The sequence below is a fragment of the Malaclemys terrapin genome, chromosome 13 (genome assembly GCF_027887155.1).
Source record: "Malaclemys terrapin pileata isolate rMalTer1 chromosome 13, rMalTer1.hap1, whole genome shotgun sequence".
In the NCBI taxonomy this organism is placed as follows: Eukaryota; Metazoa; Chordata; order Testudines; family Emydidae; genus Malaclemys; species Malaclemys terrapin.
The window spans coordinates 8116599-8135351 of record NC_071517.1 but is presented as its reverse complement, the minus strand read 5'-3'; the positions used below and the strand labels follow the sequence as shown (position 1 = coordinate 8135351).

The 18753-nt window shown below is 39.6% G+C and overlaps 1 protein-coding gene across 7 annotated transcripts in view; it reads right to left on the bottom strand.

The window, feature by feature from the left end:
- BPTF (bromodomain PHD finger transcription factor) overlaps positions 1-17545 on the bottom strand; it is a 91295-nt gene extending 73750 nt beyond the window's left edge. For all 7 annotated transcript variants that reach the window (XM_054047264.1, XM_054047267.1, XM_054047265.1 and 4 more), the window contains exon 1: positions 16726-17545. In XM_054047264.1, the coding sequence (XP_053903239.1) occupies positions 16726-17362 (637 nt within the window). In that variant the 5' untranslated portion in view covers positions 17363-17545. The remainder of the gene's footprint in view (positions 1-16725) is intronic.
- Between the last annotated feature and the right edge of the window lie 1208 nt (positions 17546-18753).

The window sequence follows — 18753 nt, the reverse complement described above, 5'->3', positions numbered from 1 at the left end:
AAAGTTTCTTTACAGGGAAAATCTAAACAAAAATAATGAGAAAGTGAAATTATCCATAAGAATAATTCCAATTACAGGTAATAAATTAGATGCATTTGCAATGATCCAATTAAAACACACAGTGCCATATAAAACTTTATATAAAGTTTTGTATTTATAATATTAAACCTCATGGGCTAAAATCAGAGTTTATACAGAAGTTCCAATTGACCCCAAAATTTGAAAGTCAAGATGAGTTCTTTCCTTCTTGTGTATTGCCATCAGCGAGAGATCAGAAGGGGCAAATTATGTCCTCAGTGACCCTTGTTCAACCCCACTGTCTTCAAGGGGTTTTCACTGGTTATCGACCCTGTAATTGAAAGAACTAATCACTAACAAAAGCAAATATCAAGCAACCATAGGGTTTGATAGAGAGATGACTGAATACACAAAAGGTCAGATCTGTTGAGTTAGAAGGTGCCATTTTTGCAGGGTTTTTTCAGAGTAGAATACGTTTTAAAGCAGCACCCAAAGTTTAAGGTGGTACTAAAGAGAAAAACTCTCAATTAACAGAAATACAAAACAAAAAGAAACAATCTTTTATGGAACATAACACTCCTTAAAAAATAGGTATTTGACAGATAGTTCCATTACAGGAACAGTAAATCAAGGGTTGAGCCAGTATCGAAAGAGGATATTAGACTCAAAACAACTACTATACTAGGAAAATTGCTCCCAACCTTAAAGTATTTAATCTAATTTGAAGTTTAATACATTTACTTTATAACGTGAATAAAAATCTTGTGCTACGATGTTTGAATTACACACTGAAAGGATAATACAGTATAAAAGATGAACTGCCAGATGTTTCCATTATAGAAGAAATGGATCAAGATTGAGAAGTGTATAAAAATAAATTTCCAAGTTTAGTTAAGCTAGAGTTGTTACTCTGTGGAAAATGGAAGAAGGGCATATAAGCATTCTTTCAGTAAACAGCTGCGCAAGTCAGTGGAAAATGTTTAAACATGGCAGGCATAGAAGAACATCGGGATTTCACAGCTACAGATACAAAATGCTGTTGCAGCAAGAATATGTAGAATAAATTCATTCCTTCTATTGTTGGGATTCAAAATTCTTTCAGGCTCAAACTTGAGTCAGTTTGATGAAGACACTTAGCACCGACAAAAGAACATGTATTTCTTTGGAATTAACCATAGACTCCTGAAACTTACTTCTGATTCAAGTGGAACAGTCTAGAGAATAACCCTAGTAGCTGTGGTCCTATCCCAAATTTTTTTCACTGAGACCATTCAACCAAATGCAAGGAAATCTACAAACAAATGTAATTTTTGCTGCCCAAGTTCTGAATTAAAAGAGCTCCTCTATCTACCAAAAAGGTGGCCACAGAAGAAGAGTAAGAAGCCTAAAGAAAGAGAAAGATGGATCTGGATCATCTTCCATGTTGACCTAGAATCATCAGGCTTTCAAAATATGAACTCTGTACTCAGACAGTTCAGGAGTGAACTAGAAGAGGATATGACTGGCTATGAGACTGGAGAAAAGAAGGCTTCACCCTAACCCTTCAGATACTTTGAAATTTGCTGCATTAGAATTTATGGGCTTATGAATTAAAAACACCAATAAGCTTATATTGTTCCAAAAATTAGAAAGATTGAGCTACGTTTCTCTGATGCAGTTGTGTATCCCCAGCCTAAGAGGCAAAATTGATCTATATCATCCCAGTCTGAATAAAAGGAGCAGAAAGGCCATCAAGTGGAACATTCCTAGCCTTTTCTGTCATAGTGAAAACAAACAAATTTCTTAAGTACTTTGAGGAGAAGCTTGCTGGTATAAATTGCTGGTCTCAAATGCAAAGAAAAAAAGCTAATAACTGGTCAAGCTATGGAGAAGCCTTACAATGTAGCACTTCACTTCAGCATATGAAATGATGCACCAGTTATATTATTCCCATCATCCTCCAACTTCTACTGAAACTATCTATTTATATAGTGGTACACACACTGTGGTCTCCGATGGCCCTCAGAAGAGGTAAAATATCTGTTACGTTAAAACTGGAGCAGGTGTGAGAAGTAAACTGAGCTCTTAACTTCACAGGACATAGGTTGCAATTAGCATTCAGGTATCTTCTGACACCTCTTTGTCTCTAGTTTGCCTTGGTATAAAGCAGGGAGGGCTAAATTGCAATAAATCTAAGGGGTGCAAATGAGCAAAGGTATGTCACATTATGTAATATTAAATTCACATACAGTATGCACCTAATTAAATTTCTGTGTTACACTTTTATAAATTGCCTGTTTACAGCCTAACATACCTAGCTCCCCGTTATACTACTTCAAATTCCACTTCAACTAATACCATTGTAAAACACACTTTATTTGACAGCCTCTCCTTAAGAGCTGAGAGTCATCTCTCTCAGCTCAGCCACACTTTGTTTTGAGTAATTCAGCAATGTATGCAGAGTGGCTTCCAGAACCAGGCAAGAAAAGCATACAAAGGTGCAGAACATTTTAGGAAAGAACAATACCCAGTCATTTCTTATCTGAAATTATTCTTATCTTAGCTGCATGGTATTTAGGCCAGTCTTGTGCTTTTATACTTATTTGTTAATATGGTTGGTGCTACATCCTCCCTCATAAAGTCTGAAGATTATGTGACAGACACAGAAGATGCACTGGAATATTCAGAAGACAAAGTTACATATGTGTAAATGTATTATTGTTAGTGCATGTAGCACAGAACTGTAACAACAAGAAGTCAGTCAGGAAAAAAAAAAAGAATGACAACTTTACAGAAAATAATCAAATAATCTAGTCTCTAATGAAGAATCTGTACTTCCTGGGTAAACTGTTCCTAAATTCTGCACCACTGTGGCAGCTTCATTTAAACTAAAATTAATTTATGATTACACATGAAATCAAACCAGGAGTACCATCGCCCCTGTTTTGATATTAAATTCAATTTTACGCCATTGCATATTTACAATATTCTATACATGTTTTTGTATTGACAATACTGTACATAATTACACTGCAGAATTTGTCACTGGTGATGCTGAGAGCTTCTAAAGAGGATGAAGCTGGGATTTTTGGCACCTATGGTGGCAAGAGAGTTTTGGACCATGGCACAACCACATTATGTTTGTGTGTATGATTCTGATAACTATTTCATTGCCAATCATTTTAACAATTGCCATTTGAAGAGTCATCTATAGGTTTTGGAATTATTCCATTAAGATGGATAGTGCATTTCCCAACCCTCAGAGCTATTATGTTCAAATTCTTTTTCAAAGAAAAAGGCTTTGAACAATAAAAAAAATAAAAGTTTGGATTCTGAAGTACAATTCTGCAACAATGGTTGGATTCAACTTTCCAAAATCCAAATTCAGTTTATTTCTTTTTTTAGAATCTCAGGGAAGTCCCAATTTTTCAAAGGTAATTTCAGATACTTTACTTTAAGAATATGGATATTTTGATTTGTGAAATCAAACTGGATACATCATTAACCACATGAATTTCTCAGTCTAAGAGATCAACAATAATTAGGGTTGTCGATTAATCGCATTTAACTCACGCGATTAACTCAAAAAATTAATCTCGATTAAAAAAATTAATCTCGATTAATAGCAGTTTTAATTGCACTCTAAGACAATACAATACCAATGGAAATTTATTAAATATTTTGTATGTTTTTCTACTTTTTTTAATATATTGATTTCAATTACAACAGTATACAAAGTTGACAGTGCTCACTTTATATTATTTTTATTACAAATATTTGCACTGTAAAAATGGCAAAGTAGTAGTATTTTTCAATTCACCTCATACAAGTACCGTAGTGCAATGTCTATCATGTAAGTGCACTCAAAAACAAAACAATGTAAAACTTTAGAGCCTTCAAGTCCACTCAGTCCTACTTCTTGTTCAGCCAATTGCTAAATCAAACAAGTTTGTTTACATTTACAGGAGATAATGCTGCTTGCTTCTTATTTACGTCACCTGAAAGTGAGAACAGACATTTGCATGGCACTTTTATAGCCGGCATTGCAAAGTATTTACGTGCCAGTTATGCTAAACATTCGTATGCCCCTTCATGCTTCGGCCACCATTCCAGGGGACATGCTTCCATGCTGATGATGCTCATTAAAAAAAATAATGCATGAATTAAATTTGTGACTGAACTTCTTGGTGGAGAATTGTATATCTCCTACTCTGTTTTACCTGCATTCTGCCATATATTTCATGTTATAGCAGTCTCGGATAATGACCCCAGCATATATTGTTCATTTTAAGAACACTTTCACTTCAGATTTGACAAAACACAAAGAAGGTACCGATGTGAGATTTCTAAAGATAGCTACATCACTCAACCCTCGGTTTAATAATCTGAAGTGCCTTCCAAAATCTGAGAGGGACGAGGTATAGAGCATGCTTTCAGAAGTCTTAAAAAAGAGTGACACTCCGATGCAGAAACTACAGAAACCAAACCACCAAAAAAGTCAGCCTTTTTGCTGGTGGCATCTGACTCAGATGATGAAAGTGAACGTGTGTCGATCCGCATTGCTTTGATGGTTATCGAGCAGAACCCATTATCAGCATGGACACATGCCCTCTGGAACAGTGGTTGAAGCACGAAGGGACATAAGAATCTTTAGTGCATCTGGCACATAAATATCTTGCAACACTGGTTACAACAATGCCATGTGAATGTCTGTTCTGACTTTCAGGTGATATTGTGAACAAGAAGCAGACAGCATTATCTCCTGCAAATGTAAACAAACTTGTCTGAGCAATTGGCTGAACTCAGTAGGACTGAGTGGACTTGTAGGCTCTAAATTTTACATGGTTTTATTTTTTAATGTAGGTTTTTTTTTTTGGTACATAATTCTACTTTTGTAAGTTCAACTTTCATGATAAAGAGATTGCACTACAGTACTTGTATTAGGTGAATTAAAAATACTATTTATTTTGTTTTTTACAGTGCAAATATTTATATTTATTTTTATTACAAAGTGAGCACTGTACACTTTGTATTCTGTGTTGTAACTGAAATCAATATATTTGAAAATGTAGAAAATATCCAAAACTATTTAAACAATAATAGAATACCATTTATTTAATCACGTGATTAATCAGGATTAATTTTTTAATCACTTGACAGCCCTAACAATAATATGACTACAGAGGAAGCATTTACATTATAAACCACTATTTTCAAGTGACTGCACATCTCCGAAAAAGCTTCCCTTTGGACTGAGATTTAAGACTGCTCTGCAAAACAGTTTGGCTTTTTTCTGAAGATGTCTTTCATGGTTAAGTTTTCAGACAGACACTGAGATTTGACACTTTAAAAAAAAAAAAAAAAAAAAAAAGTAAAGTAAAACTTGCCATGTCTACACTGGGGGTTAGGTCAAAACTACAGCGCTCAGGGCACAAAATTTTTCACAGTCATGAGCCATGTAGCTAGGTCGATCTATTTTTTAAATGTAGACAGGCCTTAGGCTTTGTCTATTTAAGAAAGTTACACCAACTCTAAAAGTAAGATTTTAAACCAATTTAGTTAAACTAGTGCAAACCTGTGTGGACACTTATTTTGGTTTAAACCAGGCTTATCTTGGTTTAACTTTAATTGATTAATGCTAAAGGTAAATTAAAATAAACCAGACAAACTGAATTTAAAAAGTGTCCACACAGAGGTTATCAGTTTAAACTGGTCAAAAGCCAATATAAATTAAACTGGTATAGTTTTCTCATGCGGACATGACTTTAGACATATCTTTCTTCAGCTTTATTAAAAGATTAAAAAAAATCAGAGCACATGTACACACTGACAGCTGTATTCATTACAATTACACACTGAAATACATGCATGGGGCATGGTTATTTTGATGTCACCAATACATATGCATCACAGTCAGATTTACTCCACTTTTATGTACCACTTCAAGTTCACCATTTCCCTTACAGTCAGTTTACAGCTGTGTTTTCTCACATAGCAACAGAAAGGAATATTTTAAAAAAAGAAAGAAAATGTGATCGTAAAAACCACAGCAAATTGGCAGAAGGACTCAGAAGCAGGTGTAATACCTGAAACTACTTTTCACTTTTTATTTTAATTGGTTAGATTTCAAGTTGATGGTGTCTAAATGTAAACCTAACACTTAATCAAAGAGTCATACTATTCATAGTTATGGTTCCCACAAAGAAGCAGGACTTTATTTCATGAGTGCTGCATCCTTTCACAACTCATGCATACCCTTTCACCTAATCCCTGAATCAAAATCCCACTTGCAAGGCCATTCTGGGTGAGCCCATACAAAGCAGGGGCAGAACTCCACACCTGCTCAACTCATGTTCCATGGCTTTCTAGTGATCTAGGGCAGGGGTCAGCAACCTCTGGCACGCAGCTCACCAGGGTAAGCACCCTGGCAGACTGGGCCAGTTTGTTTACCTGCCACGTTCGCAGGTTCGGCCGATGGCAGCTCCCACTGGCTGTGGTTCGCTGCTCCAAGCCAATGGGGGCTGCGGGAAGCGGCACGGGCCGAGGGATGTGCTCGCCACGGCTTCCCACTGCCCCCATTGGCCTGGAGCAGCGAACCGCGGCGAGTGGGAGCTGCGATCAGCCGAACCTGCGGACGCGGCAGGTAAACAAACTGGCCCAGCCCGCCAGGGTGCTTACGCCAGTAAGCCATGTGCCAGAGGTTGCCGACCCCTGATCTAGGGTGTGATTGAGACCCTGCTGCTCAGCAGCAATTTCCAGGCGAGAGAGCCTGATTTAGCAGCTCCTTCCCATTTTCTACTCTCTGACTGAGGAGATGGCTGTATTTAAAACTAAAAACTAAACAATGTAATTGATGTGGCACCAATTATTCAAGTATTAATAACAAAAGAGCATTCACACAAATCTAATATGCCCAGATCAGAAAGCTTTGACTTGAAGCATCAAGAGAATTGGTGTGTTGACAAACACACACTTATAACTGCTTCACACAGAAGCGGTACAAGAATTCTGCAGCCATGTACAATACATTTCTTACATTCTTTTAACAAAATGACAAGAGATGGCTGTGCGGTATGGTCAGTATATGTTCTAAATGTAAATAGCTATACACAGCCACAAGTTCTAATGAATTGAGGACTTATTTTCTAGAGGCTTCCAAAAGTTCAAGAATGACATTTTGTAATGTAGAAGCTCGATCCTCACAACCTTTGGTATGAATAATGTATGAGAGGAACCCGGGACTGTCATTGGAGTGGCAGACACAGAAAAAAAGTTTGTTAGCTGGCTTGCGCTAAGGTTTGATTAGCATCAGGTAGCAATTCCTATAGTATAGGATTGTATGACAGTAAAACGTGTTTGCTACCTTTGTTGTCACCTAGTGAAGTTAGCCATTGGAATTTTATGTTAGAAAGCACCCCTTTGCAAAGTAGGACTGAGCAGCTGAAAAGAACAAGAAATTCTGCCTGGCCATAAAAGATCTAAACATAAAAAGTATATGCGAGGATAACTTTTTGACAGTTTTTTTTTGGTCCTTCAGATAATACATTTTATACCAATTACCCAAAAGGCAAATATGCTGAGCAACCTAAGATGACCATTATAATTTTCCTTAAAAGTGACACATCTCAAGAGAAATTCACAATTACTTTTCTCCAATTATATCTCAACCTCAATCTCTTGAGGAATGCTTGTTGTACCAAACATCGACAATTAATAAGACTAAGCAGAGGGTACAAATCAAAGCAGCAATCTTCCACTGAAAGATTTCCTTAATGCAAAAGGTCTGTATGACTTTTTTTAGATGGAATCATTAGACAGAATCAAGAAGACTGACAGTAAATGTGAGACATGCAACACCACATCCACAGCTGAACTATAAAGCTTAGTTTTGCACTACCATTATTTGCAAATAAAGTAAATCTTCAAATATTCAGATTTTTTCTATACCCACAGAAATCTATTCAAAACTGATCCTAAGAGTTCTAAGATTTACCATACAAAAATGTCTTGAGGAAAAAAAAAAAAAAAAAAAAAAACACTCAGGCCACATAGCTGGTCTGAAACAAGACAATTTCAAGTATCGGGGGTAGCCGTGTTAGTCTGTATCCACAAAAACAAGGAGTCCAGTGGCACCTTAAAGACCAACAGACAATTTCAAATGGTTTTCTCTCTTATTTCAAATAGAAAGAGCCCTTTTATGCTATTTCCTTTCACAGAAATGCTCCAATGATAAGATTAATATATCGTTAGCAGAGATGGGTCCAAACAAAAACTCTAGATACAAACCAGTCCAAACTTTGCATCCTAAAGCCCCATCTCCAAAGGCTTGTCTACAATTTTCACATCAATTTAACCGGATTAAAAATGTTATTAAATTAGTGCAACCCCTTATTGTGTATACAATTATACTGGTAGGAAGGAACTTTTACCAGTATAATGTATTTCACCAACCCACACCCTGACATCCAGGTCAGATCTAGGAATAAAGGGGCAATCTCTACCACTTGATCTCAGCAAAAATGACAAGGATCATCATCAAGGCTATTCATTAGTACCAACTTTGATGGACAAACATCTATATCACAAAATTCACCAACAGGAATGGAACAGAGATCAAACTCATTTTACAATGAACAATTAGCAAGCAGCCAACAATTTTGGTCACTGCTTACTTGGCAAAAAGAACAACAGGAGTACTTGTGGCACCTTAGAGACTAACAAATTTATTAGAGCATAAGCTTTCGTGGACTACAGCCCACTTCTTCGGATGCATCTTCGGATGTTGTTCTTTTTGCGGATACAGACTAACACGGCTGTTACTCTGAAACCTGCTTACTTGGGCTGGATTCAACCCAGAAAACTAGATATTAGATAACACGTAACTCCATACTAACTACATAGATTTGGGACTTTAGAAATCTGCATTCCAATAACAGGAAAATTTAACTAATATTTATTTAAAGAGGGCATTCAAAGGTTTTTCAAGCCCACAATTGACTTTACAAGATCCTTTAGAATTTTCTCTCCCCAACTGCTTTTCCCACGAACATCCACAACACACCTTTCAAGGTTCATGGATCCCACATATGCAGTGTATCTCATCCAGTGCACTAAATGCCCCAGTAACAACTATGTCAGTGACACCAGACATTCATTACGCTCTCGAATGAACTCTCACAAAAAAATAATAAAAGGCAAAAAAAAAAACTATCACCTGTGGGTGAACACTTTTCACAAAGCGATCGCTCTATATCTGACCTATCAGTCTTCATCCTCAAAGGAAACCTGCACAACACTTTCAAAAGATGAGCCTAGGAGCTTAAATTCATCACTCTGCTTAGACACTAAAAATCATGAACTCTCTCTTTTTCTCCTATGACTACAGAGGTGTTAACAGGCCACTCTACCCTGGATGGTCCCTTACAAAATATGCTGACTACTTACGCTGCTAAACAATGTGTTGCACACCTTGCATTTTGCTGTGACGCTGGGAGTGCCTTTTCTAGACCTGAAGAGTAGCTTGAAAGCTTGTCTCTCTCACCAACAGAAGTTGGTCCAAGAAAAGATACTACCTCACCCACTTGTCCCTCTAATATCCTGGGACCAACACAGCTACAACTACACTGCATATATCTGGGTCATTGTGCCCATTCTTATACCTATTTCTTTTAGGTCTGTGGGCACTTTTCTAGTTAATTATTGTGTATTTTAATTGTAAAACAAATACAATACAGATTACATTATTCAATTATTCACCTGATAATCAAAAAACCAAGCTGTACCTTATATCCCATATTCTGCCACTTTAAATGTATTAAAACAGATGGCCTTTGCAGCAGGTCCTGAAAGTTAAAGATGGGCTCTGGTGGGCAGGAAAGAAACAAACTCCAATGGGGGAGACCTTCATGGAAAAGGCCTTTTCAGAAGCCCCCTCTTGTTTAAACTGAGTATTCCAGCTAACCACAAATGCAGAAGCACCACACAAGGAGAAGCAATCTCTCAGCTAGCCAGGTCCAAAACCAATTTGAAAGTTATAAAGAACCAACAACCTGAATTCCAATCAGAAATCAAGGGAAGGTTTAAACTCTACTTCCACCAGAGACAGTTACTGCCATGCCTTAAATTGACCAAACATGATCTCGAGACCAATAGGAGCTGCTTCCAGCATCTGTTAGCCCAGAAAGCTCTCAACTAAGTTTAGTTGCTCTCCTCCAAAAACTGCCAATAGGAAAAGCCAGGCCAGCTAAAATGTAAGTAATGAATTATAATTCTTCTTCACTTACCTGCCAAGACCTCAGTTCAGAGTTTTTTGTTACATCGTCACCTTTTGCAGAAGTCAGGAGACACATAAAAGAGCACAGGGAACAAAAGGATGTTCCCTGTCCTGTTTAGGATACGGACCTCATCACGTTGTACAAAAAAACCCACCAACCCCAAACCCATAATTCAGTATTCAGATTTTAGCAGAGTTTTGCAGCCAAGAAGAGGAGAGATTACGTGTTTGTATCTGGTGACAGTTCCCACGGAATCTTTCAAACAATGTAATTCATACATAACCCAGACTAGTTATGTGCTAAAATAAAAACTGGATTTTCTTCCAGATTTAGGGCCTGAACACAGCATCTTCGACTGGAGGTTTATTCCCAATTAATAATGTGCTGCTCTAGAGGCATGAGGGTTCCCTAGAAACAGGGACTCTCCTCAGCTCAATATGCCAAGCTTAGTCAAAGAGAGCCTTTTTAAAAATATTTGTTTTTAACAGATGTGAAAAAAAGAGGCAGTTTTAAAGATTAGTTGATTGCTACACTATATTTTATTTTGAGTTACCCAAGTTTCAGATAAAAGTGCTGTGCCACAGAACTTTTCTATAGTTTGAGATGATACAACTAGAGCTAGGCAGAAACTGGATTTTGTATTTCCAGGAAAAATTGCAATTTTGAAGGGTTTTTTTGTTCCAAAATGGAAAGAAAAAAACAAACAAACAAACAAAAATAACCCTAAGATTTCCTGTAAAATGATTTTTAAAAGATTGTTTTGGGTCATTCATTTTTATTTCACATTTTTATATTATATAATAAAAAACCAAAATAGTCATTTAGAAAGGGAAAATCATTCTATTCCAAAGAGGTCAAAATGGAACATTTCAACCTCAAAATTTTTTTTTCAATTTTTCTTTCAAAATGAAATTTCATACACCGAGATATGTTTCCAAAAAATGTTTCAGTTTCAACAAATCAGCATTTTCTGACACAAAAACATTCAGTCTGACCAGCTCTACTCACAACTATGGAACCAGTTTGGATGTTGCTGTGCAAGATGTGCACCTTTTTTCAGTTTACTTCTATTTCTTGGGAAAAAAAATCAAGATTAGACACAGAAATTGTACCAGCTTCCTATAAAACACCACACACCAAATTGTTTGTAGAACTGCAGCAGGGACAGTATGGATGAGACAGACCAGAATATAGTCCTTTGACTGGAGCTTGAGTATCATTTTCTGGGCTCAACTTTTGATTTATAGAATATTGCACTCCCTTGTGAGCCACTGGACCTGTCCGAAACACACACCCCTCCTCTCCCCACCACTTATACTGCTGTGAAATGAAATTTGAATTTATTGTGGCCTATTTTTTTTTTTTTTTTTTTTAGCATCAAGGATGTCAGCACACTTCTAAAAACAGTGGGTGTTAGTTGCTTCTGAAACAAGCAGATACATGCTGGTTTTACATAAGTTTAGTTTCTTATAAACCTGACCATCTGCATTAAAACTATATGGATCCCTCTAAATACTAGTCAACTACAAAGACTATGTCGTTTACTAACTACTTCCCACATCCTTTTAAATGTTTTGGTGAATAGTATGAGATATACCAATACCTAAGTCCAGTGTGGTCATTCTGAGAGGTACTCATAGTCACCTATCATCTAAGCAAAATTTCAATCCAGGGATCCAAAATTGAAAATTTACAGGATTGATGCAATTTAGCTACTTTTTCAGCAATTTAGGATGACTGACAGCTTTATTTTATTATTAGAGGAGCTACAATTATATTCAGCATATGTAAACTTAATTTAGGAATTAGAATAAAGTATATGTAAATTTCTCCATGGAAAAAAACAAGAAAATCTACCCAAAATTATACTGACCAATTATAATAATTATTTGTCTATATATTAATACCATGTGACACTGAGATCATAGACCAAATTTGAAACCTTACTGCAGAACTAGAAGAAATTTACAAGGTAGCTAGTATGGCACAATATCCAACTGCTAATAAGCTAAGGAGGAGTTCAATTCCAACTATTCACACAAAGAATGCTCTTTTTTTTAATTTATGCAAATAGACCATAATTGTTTCGGTTTTTATTTTAAATGGATTTTTAAGAGATTCTTGAGCTAGTATACAAATTCTCCCCTTTCTGGTAAAAGCTGCAAGTCAATGCAACAGAATTAGCCACAAACCTATTCACTTGTTCTTTTACACAAACTTCTCACTAGGATTGTCAAATCACCTCTTGTGTTCCTTCATAATAGGCATGATGTCTAGGTGACATCTCCTCTACATAATTAAACAACCAGTTAGAGACTGCCTCAAGAGAAGCCATGCCAGGTTTTATTTAAAGCCCAGTCCATGCTTGGTAAAGACTTCAGGAGTTTAGTCAGTGCTGTGTGAATATTCCTACAGCGCAGACACGATCAGTAAAGTTTAGTTTACGTACCTCAATATCAAACCTTAGTGCCTCCATTTAAATAACTCCCCTTCATTTAAATAACCTGGTACATAAAAGAATATTAGGCAATAAAAATTACAGTTAAAAAGTTTGAGAGATGTGCAACACTTATTCTCCAATAGAATAATTCTGCTACAAAAGTAAGAACACTCTGGTAAAGTGACTAGCTTCAGAAGCAAATAATGATGGCTTATAGCTGCATTAACTTTCACATTGATGGAATCCAAGTCAAGAAATTTAATGAAGTGTTTGTACATATAGTCCTCTGGCTCTTCACAAATCAAGTGCTTAGGAATCATTTGTCAGCCATTCCGACATTTCATTCTCTCAGTTAGCCAAAACCCTGATTTGAAGACATGCTGCAAGAACCAACTGCTTTCCCCGGGTTTTGTGGGAAAAGGAGGAAATAATTGAGAAAGAGATGGAGGGTAGGATGAGACTGATTGTTCGGGCATCTTGTTTAAGCACATGGTTTTAAATTAAGCAACGTACCTGAGGTATTGGATATGTATTTACATCATAATAAGCTTAAAGTAAAAGGTTAGAGTGGACACGTGGAGGAGACAATGTTTTGAAATACAGAACACAAAGGATAACTATCTCAAAATTTGCTTGCTAAAATAGTGGACGTCAAAGGCATAATAGAATAGGGATACTTGGATCAGCGTTGCATCAAACTACAGTACATTTGCTGAACTAGTCAAAGTCCCTCTACCAGCTGATTGGCAAAACATGACTGATGCTGGCTCCCCCAGCAAAAGAAAAACATCACATCCCTTGGAAGCAACAAGCAGCCATAATGGTTGTGCTTACAACTGAATCTGCACTAATTGTCAAGCTTTATGTCAATGCCATAATGATATTCCTAAGATTTTTTTTTATTTTCTAAACTTAAATATTCAAGTATCAAAAGTATTAGATACTCCAATATGCACATTCAAGAGACATCACAAACTTTCCAGTAGAACAAAAAAACTGAGCCCCCTACCCCCACTCACACACACAACGGAAGGTCAACCTGGGAAACTCCATGCCTGAGGATGTTGTGAAGGCCAAGACTATAATAGGGTTCAAAAAAGAACTAAATAAATTCATGGAAGATAGGTCCATCAATGGCTATTAGCCAGGATGGGCAGGGATGGTGTCCCTAGCCTGTGTGTGCGAGAAGCTGTAAATGGGTGACAGGGGATGGATCACTTGATTACCTGTTCTGTTCATTCCCTCTGAGGCACCTGGCATTGGCCACTGTTGGAAGACAGGATACTGAGCTAGATGGACCTTTGGTCTGACCCAGTATGTTCATTCTTATGCTCTAGGGACATATCATCATGTTATTTTTCAATATATTAATAGATTTTTAAATGTTTTAGAATTGTATCTCACTCATGTAAACTGAACGTGATTTTTGTTTGAAGTGTCCACATATGGCTGGTGAGAAGTGTTTGACTGACACTTGTACTTAAATTGTCTGCACAGCACAGGCAGCAGCATCATAATTTCCCCACACACATCTCTACAAAAATGCTGCAACCATGAATAGGACCACACCTCCAATGAGAGGGCAGTTCAGGTTCCATGCCCAAATCACTTCTAGGATCTGATGAGATTAAGATACCAGTTACTGCTATCTGTAAGTGGCAGTGTTTGTGATACACATATTTGTTCAGCAGGAACTGGACACAGACTTACAGCTGGCCAAATTAAAAGTTGGTACTTTATTATTCATCACCTGTAATAAGCAACATTAGGCATCACTTGCTTCTTTTCTGAAGATAAGAATTTGAGAGACAACTTAAGACACAAAATTATTTAAGTAACTTAAAAAGTAAACCTTTCAGTATACTGCTAAAATACCAGACAGGCTACAATACAGTTTTTCTTGCCACCAACTGGCAACTCAGCAACAAGTTTGGGGTCTATATATGTGATGCCTCAAAAGATAACATTTTAAATGTACACATTTTTAAATTTTAGATTTAAACTCAAATAAGCACAAAATGTATAATTCTACCAGTTCTTAGAAGGTGCATTGTTGTTTTAGTAGTAGGCACCTAAATACCACATACACTTGTGTATGCATACACTGACAATATGCACATGTGCCCAAAGGTATCTTGTTGCTTGCCAAAATATTTAATCTCTTTAATTTAGGTACTTTTTCTCAGGACTTGAGAAATTCTCTATTGTATTCTGTATAATGGATCTTACACCTGGATTTTTGGCATCAAAATATTTCTCAGCATGAAGTCAGGAAACAAATTCTTCCCTTGACCAAGCAGGAGAAGGTGGGTAACTATGAAAAGCTCCCACATAACTATTACATTTCCATTTAGTTAAGAAAATGCAGAATAGTAACTTTCAGTGCTTGGGTCTAACTTGGTACAAGAGTTCATCTTTAAACAAGAACTATTTGAAAGACATCAAACTGATCAAAGTACGATCCCTACAGGTGAACTAAAATCCATTTTCCAAAAGATGATCTCTCTTTGGCAGTTACATTATATTTAAATTGTCTTGCAATTTCTTTTAAAAGACTACTGAATTTAGGATCCTTAGGATATGAAAGTGGTGCCTTTACAAAAAAAATTCTACTCCTTTCGAAGTTTTGCAAAGCCAGATAATGGCATCCCCTTTGCATATATCCATTAAGTAGACAAATAATTAAAACAAATGACACATTCTAGCAACCTGAACTACCACTTCTCCTTCTCAAAAGTTGTCTACAAGTTGTACAAGACCACACAGCTATTTTATTAAGTTCAATAAATTCACACAAGCTATGTGTTTTTCTCCCCAATACCAAATACTTAGATTGCAAGAGTGTTTGTTGCCTATGGCCCAATTCATCAAGATAATTTAAATGTATGCCTGGGCTTAAATACCTCCCTGAATCAGGACCTTTTTTTTGAAAAAAAGGTCAAGCCTAAACTCTACCGGAGTGAAAGAGAACCATAAATAAAAAGCGGTGCAAATCTAGACAAATCATAATTTTTGAGTGAAGCTTCAAAAACTCCTATAATAAAGCAAATTATGGGAAAAGAGAAGTGCAGGGTTTAAAAATTTGAAAGACGACCAGATTGTTGTTACTGATGTAAAAAGAATACATTTTATAATTAAAATAGTAAAACTGTAAATCCAAATAATCAAAGTGAGCCTCAAACCCCTAATTAATAAACCAAGTTTTAAAGTTTGCGATATTTTAAAATAAATGCAGTGTTTAAATGCAAGTATTCTGAAGACTTAAACCTACTTCACCTTTTATTTCCATTTTTACCACTTTTAGTTCTATGTTTGGATGTGGTTTTTTTTTTTTTTTTTAAACACACCAGTAATTAAAACTGGGTTTAAACCAGTGCAATGAAGCCCTGTGAATTTTTCCCCAAACTGCAACAATGCAATCTCCATTTTGAACAATGCACCTCCTTTCCCTTCTAGTAAAGCTAGTTTTGTTCTGAGGCCACTAAACACTATATGCATGTCTGCAAGGCACACTTGCAAATCCTGAGTTTAATTTTTGGAGGACACCTCATGTTGCATGCACTTCCTTTCCTTGTGTCTGCAAGAAGAACTTGATGTTAACAGGCATCCTTGTCTATATGTATTTGCAAGGACCCCTTTAGCATGCATGCATCTCTTTTTCCTTTATAAAAGTACCATTGGATGCTCTATACAAGTCCTTCGCCACTGTTTGTGAACACTTGCTGGCGTAACATGCGTCTATGTAGTTGCAAGCCCTCTCTCTGTGTGTGATAGCATCCTTACTGTGCACATATTATTTCTCCTTCCCTGTGTGAGTTTATAAGCACCTTCTGATTCTCAACGCATTTGTGTGGTTGCCAGCACCACTTGATTTGCATGCCTCTCTCCCCCTGTGTCTGCTCGCAGGCATCCCTTACTATTGCTTGCCTTCCCCTGGGAATGTGTTTCCAGACCTAGAGGGAGCATGTAGGGTGCCCTCCCCTTCGTTTACAGTGCATCCCATTGACTGTATACCTGGGGTGCTGCTGTAGGTGCTGTGGCTCCTGAAGCTGCTCTCAGTGCAATAGCTGGCATCATCTTCATCCTCCATCTCCTCGGGGTAATCGGAGTCGTCGTCGTCCTCCTCCATGATCTCCTCTTCCTCCTGCTCCTCGGAGTCCTGGTTATCCTCGGGGTCCCCCTCCTCTTCCTCTTCGGACACCACGCTCTCCTCCTCCTCTTCACTCTCATGATCATCGTACACCACTTTGCTGATGCTCCTCCTGGACGAGGCAGCCCTGCCTTGGCTGCTGCAGCTGCCTCCTGCGCCTCCTCCCCCTGCTCCTCCAGCCCCAGCCCGGCCCCTGCCCCTACTGCTGCTGCCTCCACCACCAGGGGTGCTGCTGCCGCCGCTGCCTCCCTTCCTCTTGCTGCCCCCTCTGGGGGAGGCGGTGGAGGAGGAAGAGGCCTGAGCAGCCCCGGCCCCCCTCGGCCTGGGCCCCACCGCCTCCACCTGGGCCGAGGCCGCCCACCTGCCCCGACTGCTGCCCCGTTGCCGGGACCGCAGCCCCCCAATGGGGCCCGGTGGGGCGGGCGGAGCCGGGGAGCTCGCCTGAGCGGTGGCCGCCGCAGGCTGCTGCTGCTTGGGCGGCCTGCCTCGCCGGCCCCGCATCTCTGGGCGCTGGCCGAGGGGGGAAGGGAGGGGCGGGGAAGGCTGGGGAGGGCGCTCGGAGTCCGGACAGGCAGCTGCGGGGAAGCTCCCCCCCCTGCGAGGGTTCCGGGCCGGGGAGGGGGGCCGCCGAACTGCGAGGGCCGGGGGATCAATCCGAATTGCCGGCGTCCCGCTCCGGATCGCTACCGGCCGCCATCTTGTTTCTTCGTCTCTGCCTCGGCTCGCTCCGCTCTGACTGGGGGAAGCGGCGGCGGCAGCAGGCCCTGAGCGCCTCACGTGACCTGCCAGGCCGCCGAGCTCCGGCAGGTGGCGCTGCGGCGCCGGCAGCTCCTCGGCTGGAGAGCCATGTTAGCGCCCCAGCGCCGGGCAACGCTGCCCGCCCCCCAGCCCACCTCCCGGGCGCTCAGCCCTGGGCGCGAGGCTCCCCTCGACTCCCGCAAGGTTCCCTGGGCCCTACGGCTGCAGCCACCCCAGGGCTCTCCTCATACCTCAGCTACGGAGAGTACAGGGCTGCCCCCGCCCAGGGCTCTCTGCCTCCTGGAGCTTTCTAGCCTCTGCACCTGCCGCAGGGCTCTCCTCACGCAGCCAGTACACAGCCTCCATCCCCAGGACTCCCTCTACTCTATACCTGTGTCCAAAACGTGGCATCCCTCCACCCCTTGCCAGCTTCAATCCCCACAGTCTGCTGTTTCCCCCCTGCTCCGGAGCCTAGGCACAGGGCTCTTCCCCCTCCGTATTGCTGCACAGGCCAGTCATAGCACTCCCACCCAAACCACACACCCTCAGTAGGGCTTCTCCCAGCTTTACCAGGCAGAGGGCAGGGCTGTCCTCAGCGTTATCCTCCTGTAGCGGCTGGGAGCTCTACTGCACCCCCGCTGCATCCAACACAGCCCAGTACCAGGCAGGCAACAGGGCTGGCCCTATTCTATCTTCAGTCTTCATCCCTGTTGTGTGCATAGCTAAGAACCTCCTACACCCCACAATGTCTAACCACAGCCAACACCAAGCAGCAAAAGTGCCAGACCACAAAGTTTACCCCAGTCTGCATTTTCTTGTCTTCCATCTTCAAACTACATCTCTTATTTGCAGCTGCTGTACCCACACTCCAGTCTTGTTTGGTACAAAGCATGGAGTTGGGCTTCCTTCACTTTGTACTTTCTCACATATCTCATAGCTCCATGCTTCATCTATATTGCGTTCATTTTCCAGGGAGCCTGAGAAGTATGACAACTGCAGAATCCAATCACGGCATCAACATCCTATTTCCAACACTGGTAATTAGGAGTAGCTCCATTCAAGTCAACTGAGTTATACCAATGTAAAAGAGAACAATCAGGCCTCAGGCATGCATATTTCTTAGGCCATGTCTACACTAAAGAGTTAAGTTGACT